This window comes from Archocentrus centrarchus, chromosome 1 (genome assembly GCF_007364275.1).
Source record: "Archocentrus centrarchus isolate MPI-CPG fArcCen1 chromosome 1, fArcCen1, whole genome shotgun sequence".
NCBI classification, from domain to species: domain Eukaryota; kingdom Metazoa; phylum Chordata; class Actinopteri; order Cichliformes; family Cichlidae; genus Archocentrus; species Archocentrus centrarchus.
In genome coordinates, this window is record NC_044346.1 from 14,398,406 (window position 1) to 14,411,045 (window position 12,640).

Here is a 12,640-nt window from a genome sequence, read left to right on the forward strand (position 1 = left end):
AATTTTGGGAAACTGTTATTTTGCTATGTCAGGGATTCAGTAGCAACGTTAAGTCAACAACATATAAACGTGAATGGTATGTTTGCCATCCATATCATAACTTTATATATTTTTTTGTTGTTGTTTTTCAAACTACAATTTCACAAACACACACAACATACACAAAATATCCACAACTCCAAGAAGCAAATTCATCCACAGAACAATAAATGAGCCGCTCTGTGTTTTCTTTTTTCATTTGATGAAAGTAACCGTGGCAACCATGTATATGTGATATTAATGATATTAATGCATGCTTTCTGCATCAATGAGATGAAGCACTTAGATTTTTCTAGTATTTGACTTTGCTGGCTTATCCCTAAAATTGACAGTCATGTCTGGTGATTATTTCTCAGTTTGCAATTTATTATTAGCTTCTATTGGCACCTTTGAAAGCTGGATATGTTGTAGGCAGATGATTTATCATTGTGAAGGGAAGTCCTTGAAGTCCGGTAATGATCATCTGATAGGTAGTCAGCATTTGCACCTTACATTCATGCCTGATCTCTTGTGCAGAAATAAGTGTGTTGCACCGCTAAAGAGCATGTAGCGCACATCTCCACTGGTGGCCACTAGCTAGCTGTTATTTGCCATAAATAAGATAAAATGAAACTACATTAGACAGGTTTATATTTGTGAACTTTGTAAACTATATATATTCTTCAAATTTGGATTAATCAATCCATAAGAACTGCTGCCATAGATTTTTCACTCCACTTAAATGTGTAATGTGGCATACCTCAGCCTTTTCTCCCTGTTTCCCTTCTTTAATAATGGCTTCTTGACAGCCACCCTTCCACTGAGACCATTTCTAATGGGGCTTCAGTGAACAGTAGATGGATCAAGCTGAAGGTCCAGATGCATCTCTCAGGTCCCATGTCAGGTATTTGCTGCATTTTGTCCTCTTAAGGACACAAATTTCAACTACTGTTGCCCTTTCAGATCGTTGACTATCTGTTGACCGCTTCTTGCTACAATGTTTGAATAGTTGTGTACATAAAAGTCATTCCTTCCAGAGCGACAGGCAGCGTTGATGGTTTAAACAGAACGATACCATCTTTATGTTGTTTCAGAGCTCTCAGTTTACTAAACTAGGCTCTAGAAAGATGAGACATGGAGCAGACAATAATGGTAAGAGCTTTTAATAAGGTACAGCAACTGAAAGCATTCATCAGATGAAGAAGAGGTTGTGGTTGCAAGACATTTAAAATGCACGTGCCCATGTAATAGCTGCCTCTTGTAACGTGGACAGGCTCTCTGCAGTGCTCGCATCTAGCCAGTGCCATGCCATCTCAGCATATATAAATGATATAAATAAGTATTTTAGCAAACACCACAAAACAATCAAAACATGCATTTGATTCCTTTTCCAGAATATTGATAGATAGGAATGATTTACATTCTCATTTTTATCATTCTGGTTCAGGAGAGGGATTGTTTCAATACCCCACCTTCACTTTGTGATGTGCCATCACCTACTCTGGATTCATAAAGCAGATATACAGTACCAGTCAAACGTTTGGACACAGTTACATGTGAGTGTGTCCAAAACCTTTGACTGGTGTTGTATAGCAGCATGTGCTTTGGCCAACATTCACGCTGAAAAAAGTAACATTTATGCAAACTCATTTCTGATCATAGAAGTCTATGTGTCTGCACAATAACACACAAACACTACAGTCTAGCAGTTTTCATCATTCTTCTTTTTTCCCAAAGCTCTTCTTTGTCGACCTTTTTTGAAGAAGAAAAAAAAATCTTAAAATGCACCAACCTTGAGAGAGTTTGATAGTATAGGCAGAGTGATTAGAAAATGCCTGCCTTTTGCCCACTCAGCCGAGAAGGAATTTAACAGTTTCATGTGCAATAGATGTTTCATATATTCTGAAGCTGGGTTTTTTGAACAGTGACAGCAGAGCCTGGTCTGTTTTCACTGGGTTATTCAGTGAGTATTCAAGCCTAGACTGTTATTTATTGCTATAATGATAATTTTGATCATTTAGTGAGATGTTTTCAGTCTTCAATTACAGAGAGTATTCTAAAGTAAAGTAACAAGTTGTGTGTGTGTGTGTGTTGTGTGTGTGTGTGTGTGGGTGTGTGTGTGTGTGTGTGTGTTGTGTGTGTGTGTGGTGTGTGTGTGTGTGTAGATTTTTGGACGATTATTCAGTCATCTGAAGTGGCTTCCAAGTGACTGCACAGCTTAATACAGCTGAACACAATTTTTATACTTTTGGCAGGAAGAAAAAACAATTTCATTATTGTTTTTGATAAGAATATCAGCCAACATACTGGTCAATATTCACCTTGTTGACTGCATCAGCACTGGCAAATAAGATGTCATTCAGCGATGACAGTGGCTGATGTTTGTGTTTGTCTGCACTGACATATCAGTTTTGTGCTGTACTAATGCTGTGCTTGATATTTGTGTAGCAGGCTACAAAGGCCTTTGAAACGTTTTTGTTTTTTCTTTCATTCATCCATTTTCTAAACTGCTTTCTTTACAAGATTAAAGGTTGTCTTATGAGTTTGATGATTTTAATTTGTGCTTAATCAAAGATTTTATAATAAGGTGCTAAAAGTCTTGGTACATAGTTTTGAACAAAGTTTGCTGAGCCAAACTTTCACACTTCTAAGTACATTAATTTATGGCACTCGTGTTCAGTTGTCATAAGCTGATTTCATACATGAACTTTGGACACTGTTGGTAGAATCAATTTAACATGTATATTATTTATATATAGCTTCAAAAAGCTACAAATACTGCTTAATCCTATATGTCGACATGGTTTGATGTTGTTACATAAAGCTTTTCTTGAATAAAGTCGGCCACTGTTTGTGTCCTCGCTCACTTGATCCTAGAAGTTGTCCTGCAGCACAGAATGAGACACAACAAAAGATCAACTTCACATGTTAAAACTATGCGTGGCAGCATTCGGCAAAAATCATTGATTTGTGGAAATCACATACTTGAAAAGAGTCTTTTCAAAGCCACACGTCTCTGAAGACAAAAACTTACTGCCTCACTTTGGTGCTTTAACATGTAATACCAGATCCAGACTAAACCATTAAATATCAAGGTCATGCAAGAAGGCAAACTAACCAATCAGCAGTGTTTCTCAAGGTAAAATTACTGTTTTTCTCGTCAGTGTCCTATGTTGTGTGTATGCCTGCTTGGGGTGTGTGATAACTGCAATCTAAAGGTAATGCACTATTATGATTCTCACATATCTCATACTGAACTCAAATCAGTCAGTGAAGTGTTTTACTATTTTAAACAGCATAATTAAATATATAAAAAGAATTTGCTCCTGAGAAAGGGATAGCTTTTTAATATGAATTTAATGTTAGACATTTGCATTCTTGCGTGGACTTTTGTTGGATGCAGTGATACAATCATCACTGTATTATCTGTCCAAAGCATGCTGGAAATCATGTGAGTGCCTCATTAAATTTAAAATTTTTCATATTTTAAGTTGACTTCAAAGTGACTATAATGAAGATTTGTTTCCTTTAGTGATAAACTTTGTAATGTTTCAGCTTAAGACTGCAGGATATAATATATGTCTCCCTCCAGCAGTTTAGGCACATGGCTTTGATGACACATCTGAGGTTATGAGCAAGTTTTTTTTTTAAACATGAGATGCTAAAAATGGAAGGGAAAAATAAACCAGGATGTAAAGTGCACTTCATCTGCATTGAGGAATTTCAGAGGTCTCAGGCTCTCAGTCGTCTCATTCTCTTCCAAGAACACTTCTCCTTCCTGTTTCACCTCTGGCATGCCGCCCAAAGTACCCGCAAACCACGGAGGCCAAGGCCGAAAATACACAGATGGTAATCTGCGCTACATTTCAATACGACTCAACCACCATTATATATAGCCCTGCTGCCTGAACCCTGATCCTTGCTGAGAGTATCACCTCACCTCAGATTCCTGCTGAAAGATGGGCTCTTTGTGTCTTTGTCACAGACACAAACACTTGGGCGGGATAACACAGGTAGCTGGAGAAGACGGGGAGGAGCTGATTCTGGATTTTCATAATGTTTGAACTGAATATTTGAATGTCTAATGTAAACCTTCATCAATACACGGGAGGATTTTTTTTCCCAGGGTAAAGACATTGTGTCAATATAATTAACAGCTAGAGGGACGTTTAATGGTTTAAGTTGCTCTTGTACAGAAGAAAAATGAATGCCAGTTTTTTTTTTTCTTTTTTCTTTTCCCCAAGTCAGAAGAAAGTAAAAGCCTGACTGTCAACTGGCCTTTGCTTTCTTCACTAAATCACTATATAATTTACTACATATACGGTAAAAACGCGAATGTTGCTATTAATAGCACTATAGGGTGCATATCTTGTTTCTTTTTTTCCCCTCTCTCTAGGCTGAATGGTGATACACAATATACAGACAGGTGACAAATATAAGAAACAATTGCAACCCTTGATCGCTGAGGGAGCGTTTAGGTTTGGGTCCCTGTGTCTCCTTAGAGGAAAGCATCCCTACAAATCAATACAAAGTTGATTTCTAGCAGTGGTTGTATCCTCTGATAAAACATTTCTGGCCAGATGAGAGAGGTCTCATCCAGGATGCCAGTGCCTTCAACAGTAGGGCATCATGGCTCATTGGTTGGCTTATTGAATATATTAAAAAAATGTGATGAAACACCATGATCTCATCCCAGTTGAGCACCGACAAGGTGGCGTTCTCCACCACCGCCATCGAAACACCACGAGGGAATATCTTAGAAAAATTGTGTTCAGGCCTTACAGTAGATGTCCAGAAACAAGAAATAATTCCAAGGTGCAGTGAAGATGTTTTAGTAGCACGTTTCCCCTAAGGCACTTTATGTTGGACTTTCCATTAGTTTTCCATTAAAAACTGGACTAGTTAAATGGCAAGAGGTCTATAAGATGATTTTTTAAAAAGGCATCTAAAAGGGTATGCACAAACGAATAATATAATTTTAAAAAAATTGCACAGTGCACAGCAGACATGACTCTGGGGAGCACATAAATAAACACAATGTATGCAAAAGCAGTGCAAAGGCCGCCTCCTTCTCTGGTCCCAAGCTCATTAAGAATGGATTGAGGCAAAGTGGAAAACTGTCCTGTGGTTAACGCATAGTTCAAAAGTGAGCATTAGTGATAGTATGGGGGTGCATTAGTGTCTTTGGCACGGGTAACTAGCATTTCTATGAAGACACCATTTATTCTGAAGGGCATATACAGGTTATGAAGCAACAAATGCCATCCAGAATGATTGGCCTTCAGGGAGGCCTTGCTTATTTCAGCAAGGCAATGCCAGACAAAGCTGTAAAAGAATTCAGGTGCTAAACCGGCCTACCTGCAGTGCAGATCTGATCTATGACTTTTTTTTTTTTTTTTTTTTTTGTGGTGGTGGTGGTGGGGGTCTATATTTGTAGTGAATTACTGTACTGTCAGAAGTTATCATACCTTGGGTCATTCATACATGGAACCAGCATGCAAGATTAACTATTGAAAGAGCAAGGATGGGACAGTACTGTTAATAATCACTGTGATTAATAGTTTGAATAGTAGTTTGATGGAGCATTGCATTACCACTTTTTTTTTAACACAGGTTATTTTCTATAGCTACAATTTACAGATGTTCTATAAATGCCTCACATATAAGTATTGAAAGCTAACAGGTAACCACACACATCACTACTGATTTGAAAAGAATGTGGCTTTAAGGCTACATGTATTCTGTGTGTGTGTGTGTGTGTGTGTGTGTGTGTGTGTGTGTGTGTGTGTGTGTGTGTGTGTGTGTGTGTGTGTGTGTGTGTGTTGCTCCTGATAAACACAATTCATACGAACCTAAGGAGAAGATTTAATGCTAACCAAGGCAGCTGCTAAACAATCAAAGTGAAATTTACCTTAATTGCATTCAAATGACTGATCTAAACCTTAAACATGCAGCTGTTAAGACTACGGTTTCTCAAAGCATTTCAAGGGGTGGTGTTGCTTAACATAAAGGACGGGCAGATTCTTGCAAGTTCATTTAACGTAAATAGGTTGCATACTGTCCTGTATGACATTTTGCCTCAGTAATCATTTGCATTGCCTGTCCCCTTGTTGGTTGTCATGTTTCATCAACTTCCTAATGGAAATAACATGATGGCATGATGGTCATGTTGCTCCTGCAAAGGAACTGCAGTATTCAACTGATTTACAGATGCGTCTTTACTGTAAACAAATATCGCTTTTCCTTTTTTTAAACTACTCAAAAATGTTATTTTTTGTTATTTATTTATTTATTACATTTTATCTTCAGATTTGTGCATTTAGAAAGTTACTCACTTACAGGCGTGCTGCACTTGATAATGTTAAAGCAAATACAAATCTAATGACTATGCGCTTCAATGTTTTTTTTTTTTAAAAACTACTATGTTAACATTCGGTTAATTCATTGCTGCCCAATTTCTTACCCTGCTATTACTGTGTTTCCTTTGTACTTCCTGTTTCTTCTTCTTCTAAAAGTTTACAAAAGTGAAAACTCCTAAAGTGCTGCTTTTTGTTTTGTTTTTTAAATTCCTGGTTGGGGTAACATGGAAACATGGAAAACCAGCTATCTTTTTGTGTAAGGGAATAAATAATGAATTTTTCCTAATTGAACATTTTGGGGGGGGGTGGTAAATGAATGTGATTTGACAGAGATCAAGCAAGTGAGGGATTGTGGAAAAAGGAAAGGGAGGTGATCCTGATCCAGTGTGTCCCAATTAATGGAATTAGCTTCCTCCTTGGGAGGACTGTTAGTCATTTGCAGAGACGTGAGGCCGTCAGTAGTGCATCTCTCCCACCATATTGTCCAGCGAGCACTAATAAGGCAGCCCTGACCGCCGGGCGTGCTCATTAGCATAGCCCGCGGCTGTGGCAACCCCCGCCAGGGTCTAACCGGACACTTAATTACCACCTCGGCTCCTTCTTCACCACATCCATACTCCCTGCCTTCCTTCCTATGGCCTTACCCTATGCCCTACCTCCTTAACCCATGCACACATACCACCATGAGCCTCCCAGTCTTAGCAAGAAAGAGAGGCTAATCATTTTGGTGTTGTAAATGTGATGGCTTTAGTCTCAGTATGTTGTGACAGTCTTTCATGTTATTTCACTTTGTAGGGCTTTGCGGTCAGCAGTCTTTGCGATTTTAGTGGTTCCCTGACCTGCACTCTCTCTCTTTCTCTCTCTTGTTCCCTCTCTCTCTCTCTCTCTCTCTCATTCTTATATTAGCTCATGGGCATGACTCTCCTTTTGACATCAGCGCAGTATTGATGCACCCCTCCAATCTTAATCGGCTAATGGCCTCCTCTTCTTGCCTGCCCAGTCAGATCAGCCCCTCCTTTTTTTGCCATCTCTCTAGCCGTCCCTTCCTTCCTTCACTGTCCCGTCTCCTCTCCCCCTACCCTGTTCGGGCCTGAGGTCAGGGAGGCCAATTTTCATGCCTGGCTAAGCAACAGAGTAGCTTTGTGTGTGTGTGTGTGTGTGTGTGTGTGTGTGTGTGTGTGTGTGTGTGTGTGTGTGTGTGTGAGAGAAAGAAGAAGAGGGAACATGTTAGTCAGCAGCCTCACAGAAGTCATGTGGTGGCTAACCTCTTGACCTACCTTTACTCTAGTCCCTTGCTCTTCTCTCCCTTCTCTAACTCGTACTCCTCCCTTTTACTAGCGATCATTCTGTGTGACAAGGTTAGCTGAAATCTAACTGGCTCATGTTCTGAATGTGTATGTCTGAGCATGCACACACACACACGCGCGCGCGCACCCCCTCTGACCTGAAAAAGCCTCAGCCAAAATAATCCTGCCAAGTTCACAAATGGAGATTGTTGACAGCTCTGCGTGGTGAAACAATGAACAACTCCACTACCTGAAAGGTCCAACTGTTTTTAGCTGTAGTTACAGGCTGTGAGCTCCCCGTTTCTTCTTTTGACAGGTTAGCACAACAAATTTCTGAACATTGTACATGAAAATATTTTTATCTGCTCTGCATGCATCTCTGGTCAAGCTCAAGACTGTTTATTCTGGGAAGTCTTGAAGCCTTTGGCCCTCCCTTTATGGAGTCTCAGTCTGGACTCGGACCTCTTATAGGTCTGTCTTTGTCTATAATAAGGTGGTGCTATACATCTCGGTGGCCCAGAGAGAAAACTCCCTCCCGTTTTGCCAGTGAATCATCCATGTGTGAGTGATAACAGATCCAGACTGCTGAGCACCCCGCAGCTGTTTGTCTCAACATGCAAGTCATCCCCGCCATTACACCGCTAAATGGTTCCCTTTCAGTGGCAGACGCTTGCCGCCTCTGCCCGTATCTCCATGCCTCCATCATCAAGCCAGCCACCGTTGCAGAGCCAAAACAGTTAAATGTGTGTCAGAGAAAAGAAAAAAAAAAAAACATGGGCAGCACTTAACAATAAAATGTATGTTTGTTCTTTAAAGAAGATTGTCTCCATGTATGTGATGGGCATGTAGCAGTAATCGTAAGTACAGAACTCACATGAAGGCCCCTTAGAGCTGGCCTGGAGACCATGACCTTGGAAAATGTCATTCTGTCCACAGGGGTGGCTTGTCTGTGACACACAAAGCCACGGTAGTGGAGTGCACACTGCAGCACTCAGGCAGAAGCCCAGTAGCTTAGTGTTGTGTGCAGCTGCACCTAACCCCGAGGTTTAAGAATGAACCTAGGAAGCAAGAAAGTTCAGCCTCAAAGCTGAGACCTTGGGTCAGTAATCTAGCGATTTCCCTCTAACCACATTACAGCCATTAGTGGCTCTTGCTGCTTTTCGCATGTCACATGGAAATGTGTCAAGCCCTGCCCTGCATGACTCACTGGCTCCTTTTCCCTCTCCCTCCCTTTATTCCTGTTAACCCTACTCTGGTGGTAAAATGGCTTCGAGCAGCATGGTAAATTGGGTTCACAATCAGTGCATTTTGGTGTTTTCAGTCACCTTAATAATAGTCTTAACAAAGAAGAAGTGCCACACACACTTATCAGTCCCATAAAGTGCATCCTGCATTATCCGTCAAGGTGAAGGCTACTAAGCATGCGGTTATAGAAAGTTTGGCTGATATTATAACATAACCTGTTGCTCTGGTTTTTGACATCTTCTTCTGTGTTAGTGTCAAATGTAAGAAAGGAAGTGGGGATGTGTTAGAGATGAGAAGATATCTGGAAGTGTGCAATCCCTGTTTGATATCTGTTGCAGCAGGAGAGTAGCGGTCATAGCGGGTTGTGATTGTGGTCACCTTTGCGGACCACAGTGAGCCATGCTGGCCAGATGTCAGCCATCTCTAATGATCCCTACAGGTTGCTGGGCTGGGTTGCCTGGCAACGATTTTGCCTTTGCCTGTAAACAGAGAGCAGACCCACTGGGCCTCTGTGAGGGTCGTGAAGGTGAAGACAGCTTTGGTGTGCTTGGAAATGTATGTTGGTGTGTAAGACATCTTAAATGATATTTTCATTTTGAGTGGCCAGTTTTTTTTTTTTAATGAATCTCAGCCAGTTCCTTTTTATCGAATGTTTTCTGAGCTGGTGTGTACACTGACCCAAAGAGGAGATGTCAGTTTTGACATTTTGTTTCACCCAGGCTTGGCGCTTTTGACATATTCTTATGGAGGTTTGTTAATATGTATCAGGAATATTCACTTTTCTTTGTTCGCCCTTGTCTGGCAAGCTGTAATGTTTTGCTTATGAATATTGATACATGAAGTGTATATTAATGACCCTTGGTGACCTTAACCCTATCCTTATTGGCTCCCTGGTGGTATCTGCAGGCTCATGAATATTAATCTAGTTCTGTAACCTCCATTACCCTAATCTTTGCTGTCTAGCCTCCCAGAAGGACCCGTTGTCATGGTAACCCCTTTACTAGGCTCTTCCAGACCAAGGGTGGGAAAAATATGGTTAAAAAAAGACAGAAAAATCTAAATTACTCAAACATCTTGGATGTGCCTTGTGACTGTATAAAAAAGAGGTTGAATTTAGGCTGGAAGTCATTTTACTGCTCTCCCTCCTTTTTGCAGCTTTCAAAGGCTTTTTGACTTCCAGTTAGGATTTTACATGTACAGTTTGCTAATCTCTGCAATGCTGAAGCCTGACTGGGAAAGCCTAACTGCCTAATTGCTCTTAAACATCATAAATGTACACATAAAACTGAGCTGTAAAGCAATTGTATAGCTGTGAAAAAAAATCACTTGTCCAACTGCTCACAAAAGCAACCTTTGCCACAGTGCTCACACACATTTTATTAATTTGTTATTTCGTTTCTCTTCTTCCAGATGTGGACAGCAATGAGGAAGGAGGGCCTGATGGCACTGCTGTGGAGGAGGAAGGCTGGTTTGGGAATGCCTCTGACACGCGCTCAGAGTCGTCGTCTTTTGGAGACACCCAGGATGAGGTCCTCCTGCCCAGGGGCTCCTCTCCTGACGAACGACCTGGAGTCAGCGCTGGGTCTGGGGATCATGATACCTGCGGAGGCGAAAGCTCACTGGGTTGCCCCACACCTGTCCATCGTGCCTCTTTGGAACTTCTTGGTCTGGATGGAGGTGCATTCTCGGCCCAGGACACACTCTCGTCTGTGGTGTCATCACTGTACGGCGAGGCAGCATCTCGAGCCCTGGGAAAGCCCCTCAGCAGCAACCTACGGCGCCTCCTAGAGGCTGGGTCGCTAAAGCTTGACACTGGGGAGCTCCTGGGTCGGTCATCCAGGGGAGGCGCTGGGGGTGAGTCGCCTCCAATAGGTCTAGCCCCACCTTTGACCCTCTCTCCATCTTCCCACCATGCCCAGCAGTTAAGTGCTCTTGCCCGAAAACTGGCCAATAATAACAGTGGCTCAGCCTCACCAGCCTCCACGGTCCCCTCAGCCACCAACATTAAGCAAGAGCCCTTAGACCCCTTTAACTCTGTCACTCCTAGCAATGGCAGTGGCTTTGTATGGGCAGGTGTGGCAGATAAGTGGCCTCCGGCCAGCTGCTCCACCCCATGCGGCTCTAGCCTGTCCCCGGACTCTGCAATCCAGAAATTAAAAGCAGCAGCCAATGCTGTACTTCAAGACAAGAATGCCGTGGCCTCCTCCTCAACGACATCATCCTCCTCCTCCACCTCTGCCTCATCTGCAGTGCCCACCCTGGGAGGGGGTGGTCGAGGAGACGATGTGGTGCGCTTCGATGCCTTTAACTCTCCGTTTAGCCCGCAGTCAGCTAGCTCCACCCTTGCTGCACTCTCCAAGAAAGTCAGTGAGCGGAGCCAAGCCTCGTCAACAGCCAGTTCTGCTACAGACCACCAAGCAGCAAGTTCCTTCCTCTCGCTTGTGTCTATGACCTCCTCCGCTGCCTTGCTCAAAGAGGTGGCAGCCAGGGCAGCAGGAAACCTGCTGGCAGAGAAGAAAGATGGTTCCCCCTTGGCAACTACTGGGGTCCTCCAAGAGGACGTGAAGCCCCTGTTGGACAAGAACCAGAAAGCACCCACGCCCTCTACACCCACCCAGAGCCTAGAATTGCTGTTGCCCTCTCCTCCCAAGGGCAGGGGGAAACCCAGCAACCAAGCAGGTAATCTAAATGCACAGTAAAGGAATATAATAAGCATGGTAATCACTATAAGCATAGTAAGATTAGTGCTTTAATTAAAATAGTGGTTGTACCAGTACAGATAACAGCCCAGCTTAGCTTAGGTGCATTATTGCATATTTCTCCACTTAAAATATGTATTTTTTTTTTTTATTATTCTTAGTAAAACAGAGTTGCAAAATATTAAAGTACACTTAAATGTGTGTGGCTTATGTTAAACACGATCTGGCTACCTAAAGTTAAACAAGGCTGCTACAGTTGAATGTGCAAGATCATTTAACTGCAACTGAAATCAGTTCAGTTTCTATATTTCCCCAGGCATTATACTGCTTCCCATTCAATATTCACCAAACAACACTATGAAATGCAAAGTCAAACTGTCAGTAGTGCTAAATTATTACTAATATTTCATTGGAAGGATGACATCAAGAAACACAGACACACATCTCTCCATTTGTGCAGCAGTAGCAGGTTCGCGTGTCACCAAAATGCCATCAGAGAAACAGAATTGCGAACTTCCGTGACATGTTTTCTCTAGTTTTGTAATGGTTTTGTTCTCACCTCACTGGCGCTGAAGCAGTGTGTAGTGTAGCCTCAGCTTAACTGTCAGCCGAGCAGAGAGCATAGCCGAGAGAAAACAGCTCTGGCTGGCCTTCTAGTCTGGGAAGTGGTCTGTGGGCTCGACGGGGGGTTCCGACTGAGACCTCACTGCCTTCCCAGACCAGCTCGTTTGTGCTCGGATGTGCGTGCTGCCAAAAGGGGGCCGTCAGTGTGTGCTCGGCACAGTGGGGAGCCCTGGAGTCCATATCCATCTCAGCAGCCTCCTCCTGGCTTCATACCCCACTAACCAGAGCCCTCTGCACTGATCAGCACAGCAGACTTAAGGCCAACACATCATACTTTCCACTGACTGGATACAGATGCGTGCACTCTCTCTCTCTCTCTCTCTCTCTCTCTCTCTTCCTCTCTCTCTCCCTCTCTCTCTCTCCTCTCCTCTCTCTCTCTCTCTCTCTCTCTCTCTCTCCTCTCTCCTCC

At 42.5% G+C, this 12,640-nt stretch overlaps 1 protein-coding gene across 1 annotated transcript in view; it reads left to right on the forward strand.

Moving 5' to 3' along the window:
* The window catches only part of znf827 (zinc finger protein 827), a 75,045-nt gene that overhangs the window by 12,397 nt on the left and 50,008 nt on the right, over positions 1–12,640 (forward strand). Inside the window, 1 exon segment of the mRNA XM_030743280.1 lies at positions 10,319–11,587. Coding sequence (XP_030599140.1) covers positions 10,319–11,587 — 1,269 coding nt within the window.